A 16,817-nucleotide genomic window follows, 5' to 3' on the forward strand; every position below is an offset into this window, starting at 1 on the left:
AGTGTTATCCCACGAGATGATGCTCCGGTTTCTCAAGGCCCTGGAAAGACACTCTACCCTCAGGTTTGTGACCTGATCCCCCCATGGGATTTAAACCTGGTCCTGTTGACGCTCACTGGGCCTCCCTTCAAGCCAGATGCTAGCATCTTGTTTCGTGCTACTTCTCTCTCAGAAGGTTGCCTTCCTTGTGGCGATCGCCTCAGCCAGAAGGGTCTCTGAGATCAAAGCCCTGACGATAGAACCCCATTATACAGTGTCTTCAAGGACTAGGTCCAGCTGTGCCCCCATCCGGCCTTCCTTCCAAAGGTGGTGTCGCAAGTCTAAAACAACCAGGATACTTTTCTTCTGGCCTTCTTTCCAAAACCTCAAAGACCACCAACAAGCGTTGGCTCCATACATTAGATGTTACGCAGGCCCTAGCCTTCTACACAGAGAGCACTAAGCCCTTCCTAAATCTATGCAACTCTGTGGCAGCAGCGGAAAGGATAAGAGAACTGCTTGTATCCAGGCCTGTTACATGTAGTTGAAGGTTCCACCTCCAGACATCGTGACCGTTCATTCCATGAGAGCTTAGGCTTCATAAGCAGCATTCCTCACACAAGTACCAATCCAGAACATCTGTGGAGCCACACCATGGTTGTCAGTCTGTATCTTCACGTCCCACTGTGCCATCACCCAGCAGGTCCATGATGATGCCAGTTTCGGAAGAGTGGTGTTGCAGTCAGCAGGTCCAAAAACCTTGATCCCACCTCCGAGGGTACTGCTTGAGAGTCACCTAGCATGGAATGGACATGAGCAAGCCATCAAAGAAGAAAAATGGTTACTAAACTTTCGTAACTGTTGTCTTTTGAGATGTGTTGTTGCTCATGTCCATTCCATGACCCTCCATCCTACCCCTCCATCAGAGTTATCAGCAAGAAGGAGCTGAGATGATGTGGAGCCAGCAGCGCCCCTTATACTGGCACATACATGCATGGCTCCAGGGGGTGCTAGAGCCAGTCCTACGGATACCACTAAGGGAAAAATCTCCGACAACTGTGCACAGAGCGTGCACATCTAGCCTGGAACAGACATGAGCAATACATCTCGAAGAAAACAGGTACGAAAGGGTTGAAACCTTGCTTTCTCCATAGTTCTGAGGCAGTATCCTCAGTTGAGAGTTGTCAGCGTGAAAGCCGATTGATATGCTCCTAATCATTACCTTTTGAGGAGGCGATTGTTCTCTTTTCATTTTAGAAGTTTGATCTTAAAATAATAAAAAAAAGCTCCTCAAAAAAGGCATCAGCTAATCAAGTCTGAATTATTTGATTGTTTGTTTGTTTGTTTTAAATAACTTCCAGGCACAGCATCCTGCAATAGCAAGCGAACATCGGCACTAAATGTGAATTTTCTGTGTTTTCCTGTTGGCTTAATTAAGACCTCCAGTTATTTCTTACATTTTTTCTTATTTCCAAACAAAAACAAACAAAAATTAAAATAAACAACTTTCTCTACAAGTTATAAAAGTATTAATTTGCTCTGGGCCCTTTTAGTCTCTCTGGTAAACTCATAATTAGGCAGGTTTTTGGTTTGTTTGTTTTTTTAAGTGTATTCTCATCTCTAGGGTATATATAACTGTTCCACAACTAGTAAATCTATATTTATATATTAAGGTTTTTAAAGGCATATTATTTACACAATTCACCGGAATGGCTCCTGTGGAAGTTGGAGGTGCACTCATGTAATTATGTATTTAGAATGCCTGGTATCCACTGTTTGTGTGTGTATAATATATATTTATATTTATATATTTCAAAATTTAATGGAGAAGAATTTACTGTTCATTAATTGTTTTGCAGATATTTAAAAAGGACTGTGTTGGTTTTCTTTTTCCAGTTGCTTGCCAAATGCAGTTAATTTTTAACAGGGCTATTTTTGGATTGTAACAGAGCAAAATATGCACTGGAAACTCCTTGTTTTTCTGTCTTCGAATGTTCAGATTTTTTTCTTTGATCCAAAGGTGCAGGGATGTGTGTGCTGTTGTATGGGTATGAGAAAGGTTGAGGGGATGAAAACTGTTCTTGGGCTTGGAATTGGTACATCCAGTTTGAGCCAAAGTGAATATCTATGGCTGTTATAAATCCATGGGAATAGCAGTTTATAATGTAAACGCTAGCTGACATGTAACTGATATGTTGCCTAAAATGAGCTAAGTTCCATGGTTACATGAAAGGCGCACATTGGGTGCAAGTGGCAAAGTGATGGAACTTGTACCGTTTTGACATTGTTGTGATGGCAAAAAGGCACAGTTGAGCAGGAGTGAAGGGATATGGATATGTGTGTTCTCATGCTTTTATTGTGTATGATCCATAAAACAATAATTGGCAATGGCAAAAAATGCTTCTCTCTGCTGGTAGATCACAAGCGGGGCCACATGACATGTTTAGTCTATTATGTCGTCACTGGAATCTGTCAACTGATGGCCTTGTGACTGTTAACCTCAATGTGTGTGCTTGATATAACCTTAAGAGACACAAAGTGGGGAAGATAATATCTTTTATTGGATCAGCTTCTGTTGGTGAAAGAGACAAGCTTTTCCAGCTTGCACAGAGCTCTTCAAATCCTGATCTTACATGGGTCAAGACTCCTAAGCCATGTTGCCTTCATTTTATTTTTAAAAAGGATACAAGCAGTAATACTCTAAAAAGAATATTATATTGGAAGAGCTTGCTTCCCTGCTGGCCAAAGGCCACAGTATTCTGTTTACAAAGTGACATCTTCTCATAGAATCAGAAACTGGAGGTGTTTGGTTATATCTAGTCCAATCCCAGCCATTGCATGCATGATTGTTCTCCTGCAGCCAAGTCTCCAGGGTCTTGTTTCCTTAGTTTTAAATGATGGAGCTTTCACCGCTTCCTTTGGGACACAAGTGCAGCATCTACTTTAGATAGAACTCATTGTTAGATTTTTTTTTTTTCCTGGTATTCTGCCTTAATTTCCCTCTGCTCAGTCTTATCTCATTCCCCTTACTTACTTTGCGCACTGGTCCAGTGGGAACAATTCCTTTCCTTAGTTAGCATTTACACTTTCCAGACCTTAGTAGGCTGTGATCATATTCTCTCTCCACACTTCCAGTATGTGTTTTGGGAGGTAGGAGGTAAGATTACACTTTCCCAAGAGAAGCAGAAGCCCTATTGCTTAATCATTTAAAACTGAACTGCACAAAGCACTGGACACTACTACGGGAGAACAATCCTGCTGTGGCTGCAGACGGAACTCGATGTGGAGAAGCAGCTCCTGTCCCAACCTAATATAAGATTATACTGACCAAAAATCAGGACTTGGAATAAGGCGATCTGGGTTCTATTTTTGGCTGTGCCACTGACTTGCTAAGTGATGTTGAACATGTCCTGTAAAATGTAAGGCATTGTAGCTATACTAAAGGGTCACACCTACTATAGCAAGAGATGCTGCACTGTGAACTTGAAGTGTAGATTGTTGCACATTAATTGTTGTCTCTTTTAGGTTGCATCAACCTTCTTCTTTACACAAAGGCCATAATATTTCTTCCCATTGCCTCTCTTAATAGCTTTAATTCCCCAAAACTTGCTTTTTCAAAAATCTAATCTTTGAACTACTATATCCTACGTTTTCTTACTATAGTGGATTCAGATTTCAGTTTTCACACACTTTGGGTGCGCACTATATTTGTAAAACACATTGTGTTTCTGAAAATTATCTGCTTTTTTCTCCAGGTAATAACCATTCGGTTTTGCAGGCAGGGATGCATTTCTGATCTCGAACAGAATTTAATAAAATAATATTTAGTAACCTCTGACATGACACACATGCTGAAAGGACCCAGAAGAGAACAAATCTGATAAAACAGGTAGGATAGCTTTGTCAAGGTAAAGCATTGTTGCCATGGTTTAGAACCTGGCTCAGAGACGACAAAGAGCAGGAATAAATCATCAATTTTCAACATGGCAAAAGTTAACAATGAGATTTGTATTAGAACTGGTTTTGTTTTAATATGTTACATGATTTAGGAAGGTGGAGGGTGAACCGATGACAAAAATCTAGGTCAGTCTTCGACTGAGGATCTTCAGAGGGACCTACCAAAGGTAGGTGAATGGACAACCCACTAGAAAATGAAATGCATTACCTAGTATTTATTCAGAGATAGAAGACCAAAAAAAAAAAGAAAGAAAGAAACCTAATGATTCCCTCTCTGAGGAGAAATTGAAAAGATTGTGACTGTTTCATTTAGACAGAAGATGAATAGGAAGGCACATGAGATGGGAGTATGTAAAATAATGAATGGCCTAGGGAAACTGTGTGCTCTTGTTTAACCTTTCATAGAATACAAGGTCAAGGGGCTGTCCAATGAAATTGAAAGGCAGCCAATTTAAAACAAAGGAAATAGTTTTCTACACAATTTCTAATTAGTCTGTGGCTACCTTTACCACAAAATATAATTGAATCTAAGGTTTAGCAAGATTAAAATAAGAAAAGAATTAGACATTTATATTTAAAGGACATTCAGAATTATAGTAGATGTGATATGTCAGATATAAAAAACCATCCTGCTTCTGCATTTAAGCCAACCACTAAAGGTATGTCTACTGCATTGTAAACCCAGATTTGTGGGACCTGTGCTTGTGGACTCGGTGTTTCCAAACTCTCCCTTCGGTGTCCACACTGCATTGTAACCCTGGTTTTACAGTTGCTTGACCCAGGTCCCACAACTGTGCTAATTCATCCTTACTGCACTCGCAGACCTTCTGACTCAGGCTGTGGCATGAGCTGCGTCCTCACTCCAAAATGACAGGGCTTAGACTGAAGTTTCAGCAGGACTTGGGCTCTGACCTTGACCCACCCTCTTAGGAGGAAGGGTCTAAGGACCCGGTCCTGAGTGTTTGCTGATCTGCGTCATACTGTTTTGTATGTAGACGGAAATGGGGCTTGGGGTCAAACCTTAGTCAGAGCCCGGGCTTAGTGTGCAGTGTAGATATACCCTCAGTGTTGGGAATGAGGAAGAAAATTCCCTTATGGGAAAGTTGGTTTGTAACTGTCCATTTTGGGATGACTTACACCTTCCTCTGAAGCAGTTGGTACTGACTGCTGTGAGAAAGAGGATTGTGCAGTAGATGGACCACTGGTCTGATCTGATACTGCATTTCCTACATTCTGGAGTAGTGGAGCATGTTCCTGTGTTTAAAGCAGAGGACTGGGAATGAGGACTTAATTTCTATTTGTCTGTGTTGCGGATGTGCTTTGTGACCTTCTGCAAGTCTCCTTCCCCCCACCTCAGTTTCCCCTTCTATGAAATTGATATAACTGTCATGTGTTGAGGCTTACTAATTTTTGTAAAGCACTCTTGGGTCCAACAGGTATGCAGAAATCCAAAATATTAGTATAATTAAATGTTAGATGTGCAGAGAAACTACTGTGGGTTAGGACCAGTACCTTGTGGCAATACCAAGGTTCCCATCTGGCTACAGTCAAAATTCAGTGCTGCTTGCGCCTTTTAAAAATAAATAAATATAGATGTAGATTGACATGGATTCAAGAGAGGGTTTTGTCAGTCAGCTTCAAATAGTAAATGCTGAGGCCAGCCCCTTGTTGGTGGAGCTGTCAATACAGAAGTGAGTATTTGACATCCAGCTTGGTTGGTGGCTGGGGATGGAGGATGTTGAGTTTTTCAGAGATCAGGCTGTAAATGAAGTTGTTCTATTGGGTCACTCATCTGATTTACACACAAGCTGTTTCTATTGAAACACCTGAGGCCTTTTGTTCAAGCTTGTGAATAAGCTTTTTTCAGTCCCCAATTGTAATTTAGAGGCTTCGTTTCTTTCAATGGGCAGAAAGCAAGTACAGGAATGACATTTCCCCCCAATATGTGAACCTTTGCTCTTTTAAAGACAAATGCTGATTTAAAAAAAAAAAAAGGAACAGAACTCCAGTGGTAATGTAAATCTTGTTACATACATGAGAAAAATCCTAGCTGACTGGCTCAAAAGTCACAAAAGGAGTTGGTTATTTTCTGTTGTGTACTTCCTCACAGATCAATAATAACTGAGGTCTGGACCAATATTAACGAACTAGTTTGCGTATGTAAATAAGTACATCCTGATTAGCTGCAAGGAGTTCTGTGACACTGATCTCTTAACTTTTCTGGACATAAGAGCTTTATAGATAATAAGAGTAGGTTTTGTTTTGTGTTTTTGTATTGGGATTTAGAATTCTTCCGTATGTTGGAATACTCAAGTATTGTCTGGTAGGTTAAAACAGCAGACTGAGAAATGTGACTTGGGTTTCTATTGTTTGCTGTGATACCTGGTCCATAATTCCTGCTCTCTCTCGACTTAAGTTTGCCTGACAATAAAATAGGTGACACTTTACTATCACACAGGGGGGTTGTGTTTTTAAAGTATACAGATTCTTGAATTCTAGATTCTTTATCAAGTGTAGAATTTATTTATAAAATTGAGGTGAGATTATATTAGGGTAACCAAAACTTTTAAAAAGCACTTTTTCCTAGGTTAAATTCTCCAGTGAATTTGAAAAATATGTGTATATTTGGAGCGGAAGCATAAATTGGAGCAAAATATCCCAAGTGACATGATGTAAACTGGTGATAGGGTTAATTCAAGTGTGGTTTACTATATGGTAACAAATTATGAATTTAGGAGGCTGTCCTCTTTCTGCCCATTTCTGGATTGGTCACATGGCTCCCACATATTAAATTTAGTGCAGGACTTTCCACTCCTCCCAGAGCAGTGAGAAATAGCAGCTCAAAAGGCACCTGCCATTTCACACCGTTACAGCTGTCCCTTCCACTCATATTTTCTCTCATCCCCCTGCTTCTTAAAAAAAAAAAAAAGGCTTAATATGGCATGGGGGTGTGGAGATGAAGAATATAATGGTGTGAGATTTCATGTAACTAATCTGTCATATCCTACTGTGTTTGTAACTAGCTGCCCATTTAAAATGCATTGGTATTATACCACCATGCCAGTGATACAATAAACAGCAAGTTCAGGCTCAAAAGTTCTGTAACTGATCAGAACAAGGTTGCTGTCAAAATGCCAGTAATATTTTTAACCTGCCGTGCTAAAGATTTAAAAACTATGGATATCAGAACAAAATAGTTTTAAATATCAGGTTTCAGAGTAGCAGCCGTGTTGATCTGTATTCGCAAAAAGAAAAGGAGGACTTGTGGACCTTAGAGACTAACAAATTTATTTGAGCATAAGCTTTCATGAGCTACAGCTCACATGCATCCGATGAAGTGAGCTGTAGCTCACGAAAGCTTATGCGCAAATAAATTTGTTAGTCTCTAAGGTGCCACAAGTCCTCCTTTTATTTTTTTAAATATCAGTGACTACTATTTTCCTTTTTTTGATGGGCTAACCCCCTCTTTTTTATTTTTGTTTTTGATCCATTTGGAAAGGTGAATTATCAGTTTGCTATGGTAACTGTAGTTTAGTTAATGAATAGCAGAGCAAGTAGAAACAGAAAACCTTTGCAAACAGTAACTGAGTTATTATTGTCCTTGGGCATAGGATCTTCCCCACCCTTTTCCCACTCACACTGGTGCAAGGGTGGGGTGGGAGTGCATGGAACAAAATCCACAAAATCTTTTCTGTTTCCCTGACACTATCCGATGGAATTTGTCGTTCATTTTTCTGCTTACCTTGTAGAATCTTCCTCTCTGTGGTATATTTGAGAGGTGACTATGCATGGAGGGAGAGAGAACTGATTAATTGGAAAGAAATAACTTTGTTTAGTGCAGTACCACGAAAACTGATGCAAAAAGTTGATTAAATAATTAATTTGTTGGACCATAACCTCTTTTTTTCACTTTTTGCTACTGTGTCGTCTAAGAGTTTCTGAGGAGACAAATCAATCCGTAGTGTTTCTTGAAGCTCTTTCAGTCTTAGAGGCCAGCTGCAACTGTGTTGATGCAATTCAGCTAAGCCGTCAAAGTTCCTGTAATCTGTGCCATCCTGTCTCATACAGTCCCATCTCATAGTTGTCCTTTCTCTGCAGTGCTCTATGCCCAGATCTCTGTGGCTGGGCTGCTCCAGCCTGGCGGACAGCATGCCCTCGCTGCGATGCCTGTATAACCCAGGGACTGGCGCACTCACAGCTTTCCAGGTACTTTCTTTCTCTCTCTCTCTTTCTCTCTCTCTCACTCTGTGTGCATGTCTGTTTCTTGCTTGCTTACATCCATTTATTCTGCTTCAAACTGTGTGCTTCCTTATGCCATTCAAAACTCCTACAGTCATAAACTCATCTCGTGTAGATTCTGAGTGTATCACTCTGAGGCATTTTCATTGCTTTGTTTTTAATATCATTTTGCCTGAAGTGGTCTGGTACCATCAACTTTTTGCCATTGTTTCTCAGGTCTATCAAAAGCATGCAGCTGAAGTTTAACAAGTGTAACTCGCACACAGTATTCATCACACAGTCTCTGATCTGGGCCTATGTATAGCCAATTGCCTTAATTTTGCTATCAACATTTTTCTTAAAACTATTAGAAGAATTTGCAATGGGCTGGTGCAGTGGCACTGATAACTGATGCCCTGTGTTCATATTTATTTTGTTAAATTTAATCATGGCAGCCCACGAGCTTCAGTTACAGAAAATTAGAACATAGAAAAGTTAATCAGATGCCACACAAAGCAAGTGGATTTTGCTTTGTACTCTGAAGTTTGGTAGATTTTGACTCTGAACTCTCAAGGGAAATAATTCCAAGGATGGGAAAGGGTCTACTGCTAGACATGGAGAATTCAAATCTTCAGTTCTGATAGCAAGCCTGTCCCACCCAATCTTAATTGTCAATTTGGAGTATAGAGTGAGAGGCAATTCTTGAATAACCACGTCCCAGACCATTCAGGGCTTCAAAATCATTGCCAACACCTTGAATTACAGCTAGACATGAACATGGAGGCAGTGCAGATTGAGCTACACGGGTGTTGTCTTTGTTCTGGGCACTACTGGAAGTTGATAACTGTTTCTGCACTAGGTGAGGCTTCTGCGGTACTTCAGGGGTAGAGCCTTGCAAATCAAGCCTTGGAGGCTCAATGGCATGAATAAAGAACAGGAGGACTTGTGGCACCTTAGAGACTAACCAATGTATTTGAGCATGAATGGGTTAGTCTCTAAGGTGCCACAAGTCCTCCTTTTCTTTTTGCGAATACAGACTGACACGGCTGTTACTCAGAAATGGCATGAATGATTGCTTCAGGGTGCATACTAGAGAGGAATAGCTGCAGTCTGTTATCCTAGGCAGATGTTGGCCACTGGGGCTTTTCCCCAGCAGCCTCTGGGAATCGAAGAGCAATCACTGATCCAGTATGCCCCTCAAGTTGTGAATCATTTTGACAAAAGTCAGTTACCTGCCTTCAAGAGATGGCGTGCAAGAAACCTGCATTTTCCTTTGGATCTGGTTTCCTGCTCCCAGGATTGGCAGGACGAGGGAGTGCTGTGGAGAGATGCTCTCAGTCCCAGGGGCCGCTTAAGTGTCTTACATCATTCTGCAGCAACCCTTCTAGCTGACCTAGCACTAGCATTGATGGACTCTGGAAGGTGTCTTGTCAGCCCTCCTTGGCTGAAACCAGCTTGTTGCAGAGCTTTCAGTGGGGGAGGGGAAGAGAGCTTTTATATCCTTCTAAGAGGACTCTGGAGACACGGGCAGTATTTAGATTCCTACTTCTAATCCTGATTTGCATAATTTGACTGAATCAGATGGGCCTCTTTTTGGATTTGTGTTGAGGAATAAATATCTGACATGTGTAAGCTCTGCTTTAAGGGCAAGCCCAGATAGTGTGTGCGGTGCAGTTTGCATACAGAAACCGGTACCCCTCTTTCTTCTTGATCTGTTTCCGATAGCACAATATATACTTCTGTTTTTAGAAAAATCATACATTTATATAGTACCTTTTATCTCAGGATACCCCAAAGCACTTTACAAACTACTGATATTCAAGAATCATTTCACCACTAACAAATTGTATCCCCATCTGAAGCTGAACAAATCAACTGTATAACAGGAACACGGCTGCTACTCTGAAAAGGAACACAACAGTTCAGGACTGGAAGTGATGATGAATACCGTATCCATTTGAAAGTACAGTGAGAATTTGGGATTTAGCTATACTCCTGTGAGAAATTTCTGAGGCTATTTAATGACCACAAGCGATGGGGAACTCTGCCTCACGTGCCATCCGAAACACCTCTCCAGCAGCACAGTATCCATGCTGGGGCATTGATTCTGTACTCACTGAGGGGAGAAACTTTGAACATCCAGCACCAGTTTCTGCAGCATTTGCATTTGTCTTTAACCCAATCAGTTTTTGAATAGACTTTGACCTTTATTAGCTTGCAAGGTCTGATGAGGTTTCTTCCTTAGGTTGCTGTCTATTTTGTTGCAGTAATCTGAGTGGGTGTGGGGTTGTAACACGTCAGTGACTAGGATATCGAGAGATATTTCCGCCTTTTTTGGTGCTATAAGAATTTTCAATGTAGCATTTTAAGATCTGTTTTTGTAGCCCAGCAAATTTTCTCATATTAAGCTACTTTTTTTTTCTTTTTTTTCTTTTTTTTTTTGTTTTAGCAAGCTTGAAGTAACTGGAGAAGAATATCAATTTTCTTTGCTTGTGGCAAGAAAGAAGATGCCATCTGGAATGCCACTTAGTCACTGCTGAATTTGTCTAGTTATTTACATGCTTTGCCATGAGATGCTCAGACAGAAATGGCAGAACAGGCACTTTCTGAATAGTTCAGCTAACAACCTGCTGACACCTCATGGGAAGCGTTGGCAAATATTCGAGGTAGAGAACTCTCTTGTTACGTCAGATGACATCCAAGTTTCTCTTCCTGTGTTTGTTTTACTATCAGAAACATTTGTTTGAGAACAGGCTCGTACAGGCCCTCGATTCAATTTGACAACGCTTTGTGACATCACAACAGGGAGCAGCAACGTCAAAACTGGAGTTCTGACTTTGCATGGGGGATTAAGCAGCAGGAGCGATATATTTCTCTAGTGCCTCTTATCTCAGAAGATCCCAATGTGCTCACAAACCATGATTGACCATATAAGTGAAAAGCAACCAGCTCTTGATGGAGAGCAACAGCAAACTGGTACATGACATGCTGCACAGCAGTGTGGGTAGGAGATGAAGACGAAATTTTAGCATAGGATGACAAAATGACTGATCCCCTACTCTTAAGAGCAAAACTACCATCAGGCCTTTAATGTTCATGAAGAACATGCCATTCCAAACTGATGGCAAATTTTAGCCCACTGTGACCCTCCTAAGCAACAGAAATCCTGTTTACATGTAGATGTTCTTCATAATAAAAATAGTCACATGCAGAGTTGTCTCTGAAACTGAATATTTTTAAGTTTCCAGGACACACACCAGAAGGTGTATTTATATTCTAGTGAAATTTTTCACTTTGAATAAAATTGTTTACTTCCCCTATCATAAAATACTTGCCGGAAAAGGAAGGATGCAAATTCAGAAATCAGCATATGTCATATTTAAGAGCCCTACCTGACTGTGAACCATGACTTACAGTTAAACTTGGTGTTAAAACACAAGAGTGCAGTGAAAATGGAATGTGTCTCAAGACATCCAAGGTTGCAAGGTCTGAATGTGTAAAAAGTTAAAGTAGTCTGGGTTTTCTGCCTTATTATTTGGGTAACAGACGTTTGGTGGTAATAGGATTTAGCACACATCTAGTGATGGTCATCTGTAGATCTCCAAGTGCTTCACAAAGGTGGGCAAGTGTGATTATTCCCACTGTACAGGTGAGGAAACTGAGCAGTGAGTTTAAATGACTTACCCAAGCTCACACAATAAGTCCGTGGCAGAAGATTTCCACACAAGTGCCACATCAGATATAGACTGTAAACTCTTTGGGGCAGGGACCATGTCTTTGTTGTAAGGTGCCTGGCAAAATTTTGGGTGCTCAAAAAGAAGACAAAACAAAATAAAGCCAGGAACAGCACTGTCAGTTGTAGGCTGCCAGTTCTGAGATCCAGTAGTATGGTGATGGGTAGCATAGAAAACAGAGAAGGGTTAGATTCCCCATGGTAGAGTCAGAAGCATCCTGTTGGGTGAAGGGGAAGATTGAGACACTGTAGTCTTTCTAGACTGCTTTACAGAGTATTTCATATAAATTCCCACAATCTGCTATAGTTGTGGCAGGTTGAATCGAGTACTTGAGCATGAAGCAGTACACACAGAACGTCACTTCCACAGGCTGTAGCTCCTTATTAAAGATGAAGGTGGTTGTGATCTGTGCAGTTTTGTGCAAATTAGTGTGGCCACCTTATTGATGACAGAGGGTGCTGTCTTTTGATTGGGCAAAGCCCTTAGAATGAAGTATACGCGAGAGTAATTTTAACGTTAGCAGATCGGACAGGGTTAAGTTGCTGATGGCATATGTGCACCTTGTCTTCTGATAGAGGTCATTTTTTGGAGAAGGGTGAGGGATAAAGATACGGGATGATTGAGATGCATGGGCCACAACCCAGTACACACAGGCAGCAAAGAGAAAGGGGCAGCTGTTTTTGTTTTGTTTTTTGTTTTGTTTTTTTGCTTGCTTGCCACTTTTCACCATGGCTGATATTGGTATATATGAAGTGATTTTTCTTAAGAGGGGCATTGTCAGTAATTTATATCCGATGTTCAGCTTTCTTTGTAAATTTCAAAGCAAGTTTCCTTCGGACTATTCACAGGTTTTGTTTAAAAAGTTGAGTTTTTCATTACTGAAAATTACTGTGTATATATAAATATGAGAGGGTATAATGACGATATTATTGATGGCCTTAAGGTAAGTAACCCCTACAAAGCAAGCTGTGCATGCTTTCCAGTCATTGTGTTGGGTGCAGATGTCTCTTACAATTTGTCTAAATGAATTATTCAGCCCTGAAAAGAGCAATTATTAGTATGATAGTTTTTGTGTCTAACTGGAGGTGAAATACACTGCGTGGTCAAGAGATTCCATCGGCACAGAGAAATAGCTGCACTTGACCGACTCCTGCTTTGCATTTCCTGCTCTGGTTCTGTTCCAGTGGCCCTGTGAAATGTGCCTGCAGGCTATTTACAGTGAGATTATACAAGTGAATCATAATTTTGGTGACTGAGATCCAGAGCATGTGGCTCCGGCACCCCCCAGCTGGTGGCAGGCTCACCCCTGTTTATGAATGTAGTTAGGTGGCCCCCAACTGTTTACAAGACAGCAGAGGTGAGATTTTTGATTGACAAGTCAGAAATGCATTAGATCATTCCCTCTGCCAGTCTCTGGTTCATGCTGTTAAAAATGTCAGCCTCTCCAAGTTTGAATGGCAGCCCGAGGGCCTCAGAAGCTTTTTGTTTTCTGAGATGGAAACACAAATTGGATGTGTGCCTGAGCGCTTCATCCTGGGCTGTAATTTCATCTTTTAGCTAAGAACCACAAGGTACATGAGCAAAGCACCCTGTAAACAATAATACTGGGGAAAAAAATAAACAAGGTCGTGTTTCTGGTACGTTGATCCACCGGTGTCCTGACCTCTATCACGTTGAACATCTCCACTCTGATTGCTGTTCCCTTTGGCATTACAATGAGAGGGAGAGAGACTGACAGAGGAGGCAAAGATTTAAAGTTGCAGTGTTGCAGTTCCTTGTATTGGCTATGAAATATTGAACTGCCACAATGTGACGCTTGGATTTTTAAGCAAAGTTTCTTATATGAGATGTTCAGAGTCCACTCCTCCTGCTTCCTTCACCCCGGCTCATTGATAAGCAGGGCCCTACCAAATTCATGGCCATGAAGAATGCTTCACGAACCGTGAAATCTGGTTTTCCCCTGTGAAATCTGGTCTTTTGTGTGCTTTTACTTTATACTATACAGATTTCACAGGGGGAGACCAGTGTTTCTCAAATTTGGGGTCCTGACCCAAAAAGGAGTTTCGGGGCGGGGATTCAGGTTATTTTAGGGGGGTTGGGGTATTGCCACTCTTACTTCTGCACTGCCTTCAGAACTGGGCATCTGGAGAGCGGCGGCTGCTGACCGAGGGCCCAGCTCTACAGGCCGCAGCGCAGAAGTAAGGGTCGCAATACCAGACCAGGTCATCCTTAGTTCTGTGCTGCTGCGAGTGGTGGCTCTGCCTTTAGAGCTGGGCTCCCAGCCAGCAGCCGTAGCTCTCCAGCTGCCTAGCTCTGAAGGCAGCAGCACATAAGTAAGGGTAGCAGTACCACAAACCCCCCTAAAATAACCTTGCGACCCCTGCCCCGACACTTTTTTGGGACAGGACCCTTACAATTACAACACTGTGAAATTTCAGATTTAAATAGCTGAAATCATGAAATTTACGATTTTTAAATCCTATGACCATGAAATTGACCAAAATGGACCCTGAATTTGGTAGGGCCCTGTTGATAAGATTGAAAGCAATAGCAATTAAATGCATGAAAGGGAATAAGAGAAATGACAGAACTGCAACCAAATTACCTGCTTGATATTTAGTGGTGTGACAGAGTTAGAGGTTCAGGAGTCCAAAGTCCAGTGGAGTGAGATGCGTGTGCACCCTAGTCTGTGATTTTTAAATGGAGGGATGCTGCAGAGCTAGTCTAGCTGTGTGTGTCTGTGTGTTGTTGAGCTTTGGTAAACAGATACAGTGCTATAGGGCAGTGCACACAACAAAAAATATGAGAGAACCTACTTATCACCCTGTTGCTTTAGTGACCTTGCCATCTAGCTGGTTCTTTAGATCCTCAGAACCAGTGCTCCATGGTCTCTGTCATTCCATGGCTGGGGAATCTACTACAGAATCCGCTCTCTGCTGCAGAATTGTGCTCTAGGATCTAAGCGTCCATTTAAAAAAAATTGTTTCCGGTCTGTGTGATTGCAAAGGAAGCGTTCCAAACATGGCAGTGGATGAGTAAGTGGTGTGGCTTTTCCTGTTAAAAATGCTATTACGAGAGTGAATTACAATTTAATAACTGGAAAGCTGTTTCTTTTCCACCTAAATGTCTAACGTTTGTAACTGTTGAAAATATAAATACCTGTTTCAGCTCTCCAGCTGAAGGCCTGGTCTCCACTAGGGGCTTGTCCACACTGGCCATTTACAGCACTGCAGCTTTCTCGCTCAGGGATGTGAAAGAACCACCCCCCCACCCCCCAGTGTCGACCAGCCCAAGGAAATCCGATCAGTAGAGCTACATCGCTCAGAGCTGTGAAAAATCCGTACCCATGAGTGATGCAGCTACACTGACCTAACCCCTGGTGTAGACAGTGAGTGGAATCACAGAGTTCACTGGGGCACTTCCCGTGGCTTTAACGGTTTGATTTGGCCACACGCTCCAGCTTGTCCTTGATAACGTAGGAGTTAGAGGAGCCCTTGGCAGCGTTGATGAGTTTGTCGGCCAGGCACTCGGCGACGGTCTTGGTGTTGCAGAAGGCGGCCTCGCAGGCCCCATGGCACAGCAGCCAGACGGCCTGGTTGACACGGCACAGCGGGGACACGTCCACGGCCTGTCTCCGAACAGTGCTGGCGCGGCCGATGCGGGTCAAGTCCATCCTGGGCCCACTGTTGATGATGTCGTTGACCGGGACCTGCAGGGGGTTCTCCCCGGTGAGCAGGTGGATGATCTCAAAGGCATGCTTGATGATGCGCACGGTCATGAGCTTCTTGCCGTTGTTGCGGCCATGCATCATCATGGAGTTGGTGAGGCACTCCACGATGGGGCACTGGGCCTTGCAGAAGCGCTTGGCTGCGTAGCTGTGGGGCAGGTACTTGGCCTACTTCTCCTTCACTGCTATGTAATCCTGAAGGGAGATGTCCTTGATCTGAATGTCATCCGTGCTCCATTTCCCAAAGAGCTTGATGTCAGGGGTCTCCGTCACAGCAGGCACAGTCTCCCATTCGGTCATTATGGCGGCAGCTCCAGTGGCATGCTGCCTCTTGGGGAGGTGGATTACCTATGCCTGTGGGCGAACCCTCCCGTCAGCGTAGGTAGTGTCTTCACTGAAGCGCTGAAGCTGCAGCCATTTATGTGTAGACAAGCCCTAAGTAGCAAAAAGAGTGGTACAACAGAGCCTACACCATTCAACTGTTCGCCCCAGCATACAACAATCAATGTGATCATTAGCATAAAAATGCATTGTCACCACTAAGCTGCCACTGCTTCAACTCTGTGTTAATGATCTCTGTTACTGTGTCAAACCCGGTGCTGTTCCCGGCAAGCAGAGTGGTGAGGTCTAGTGAGGCAGCATTGGTTTGTTGATCAATTTAAAAAAAACCCAAGAACTGTTCTGCCAGCCAAGCCTGGATTTTCTTCCCTCCCCTGTTAGAAGTCAGAAAGGTGTAGAAAGCTGTTTTGGCAAATGGCATACGTAGTGCCACACTGAAGGGATACAGGTATTTTTAAAGCTAGCTCCAGTTCTTGAGGATTGTGAACATCTGCTTAGAGGTAGTGTAGAGCTCCACAATGCACTAATTGAATTACTCTTTTCTGGAGTTGCAGACTGCACTAATTGAATTACAATCAGTGTGTGTGTGTGTGTGTGTGTTGAAATGAGCAGAGTTGAAGCCTTGGGGAGCAGGAAGGTAGTGGGAGACATGACAGATCATATGTACTGTGCTGCTATCTAATGGCTACTTGTGGTACTGCATGGTCTCAAGGGAAGAGACAGTATTTCAGTCCTTTGCATAACCTAAGGCTAAACTCATCCAATTTAATTCTGGTGGTCCCAGGACATTTTTTTAAAGCTTTAAATAATGGCAAGAAGGAAGGAAGTTTCATTCACTAGAATTTCTAGTTAACAATTTGTTT

General features: G+C 42.3%; 1 protein-coding gene and 1 pseudogene across 17 annotated transcripts in view; one reads left to right on the forward strand and one right to left on the reverse strand.

The window, feature by feature from the left end:
* The window catches only part of BTRC (beta-transducin repeat containing E3 ubiquitin protein ligase), a 176,472-nt gene that overhangs the window by 46,891 nt on the left and 112,764 nt on the right, over window positions 1-16,817 (forward strand). For 6 of the 17 annotated variants that reach the window (XM_073354542.2, XM_073354546.2, XM_073354545.2 and 3 more), the window contains one exon: window positions 8,035-8,142. The exons of 8 other annotated variants lie outside the window; for them this stretch is intronic. In XM_073354542.2, the coding sequence (XP_073210643.1) occupies window positions 8,035-8,142 (108 nt within the window). Of the gene's footprint in view, window positions 1-8,034; window positions 8,143-10,603; window positions 10,821-16,817 lie in introns of those variants that run through there. 3 more of the 17 variants (XM_073354549.2, XM_073354557.2, XM_073354550.2) reach the window with 2 other exon arrangements.
* On the reverse strand, window positions 15,319-15,915 carry LOC140915090 (small ribosomal subunit protein uS7 pseudogene; annotated as a pseudogene).

The sequence above is a fragment of the Lepidochelys kempii genome, chromosome 7 (genome assembly GCF_965140285.1).
Source record: "Lepidochelys kempii isolate rLepKem1 chromosome 7, rLepKem1.hap1, whole genome shotgun sequence".
NCBI lineage: Eukaryota > Metazoa > Chordata > Testudines > Cheloniidae > Lepidochelys > Lepidochelys kempii.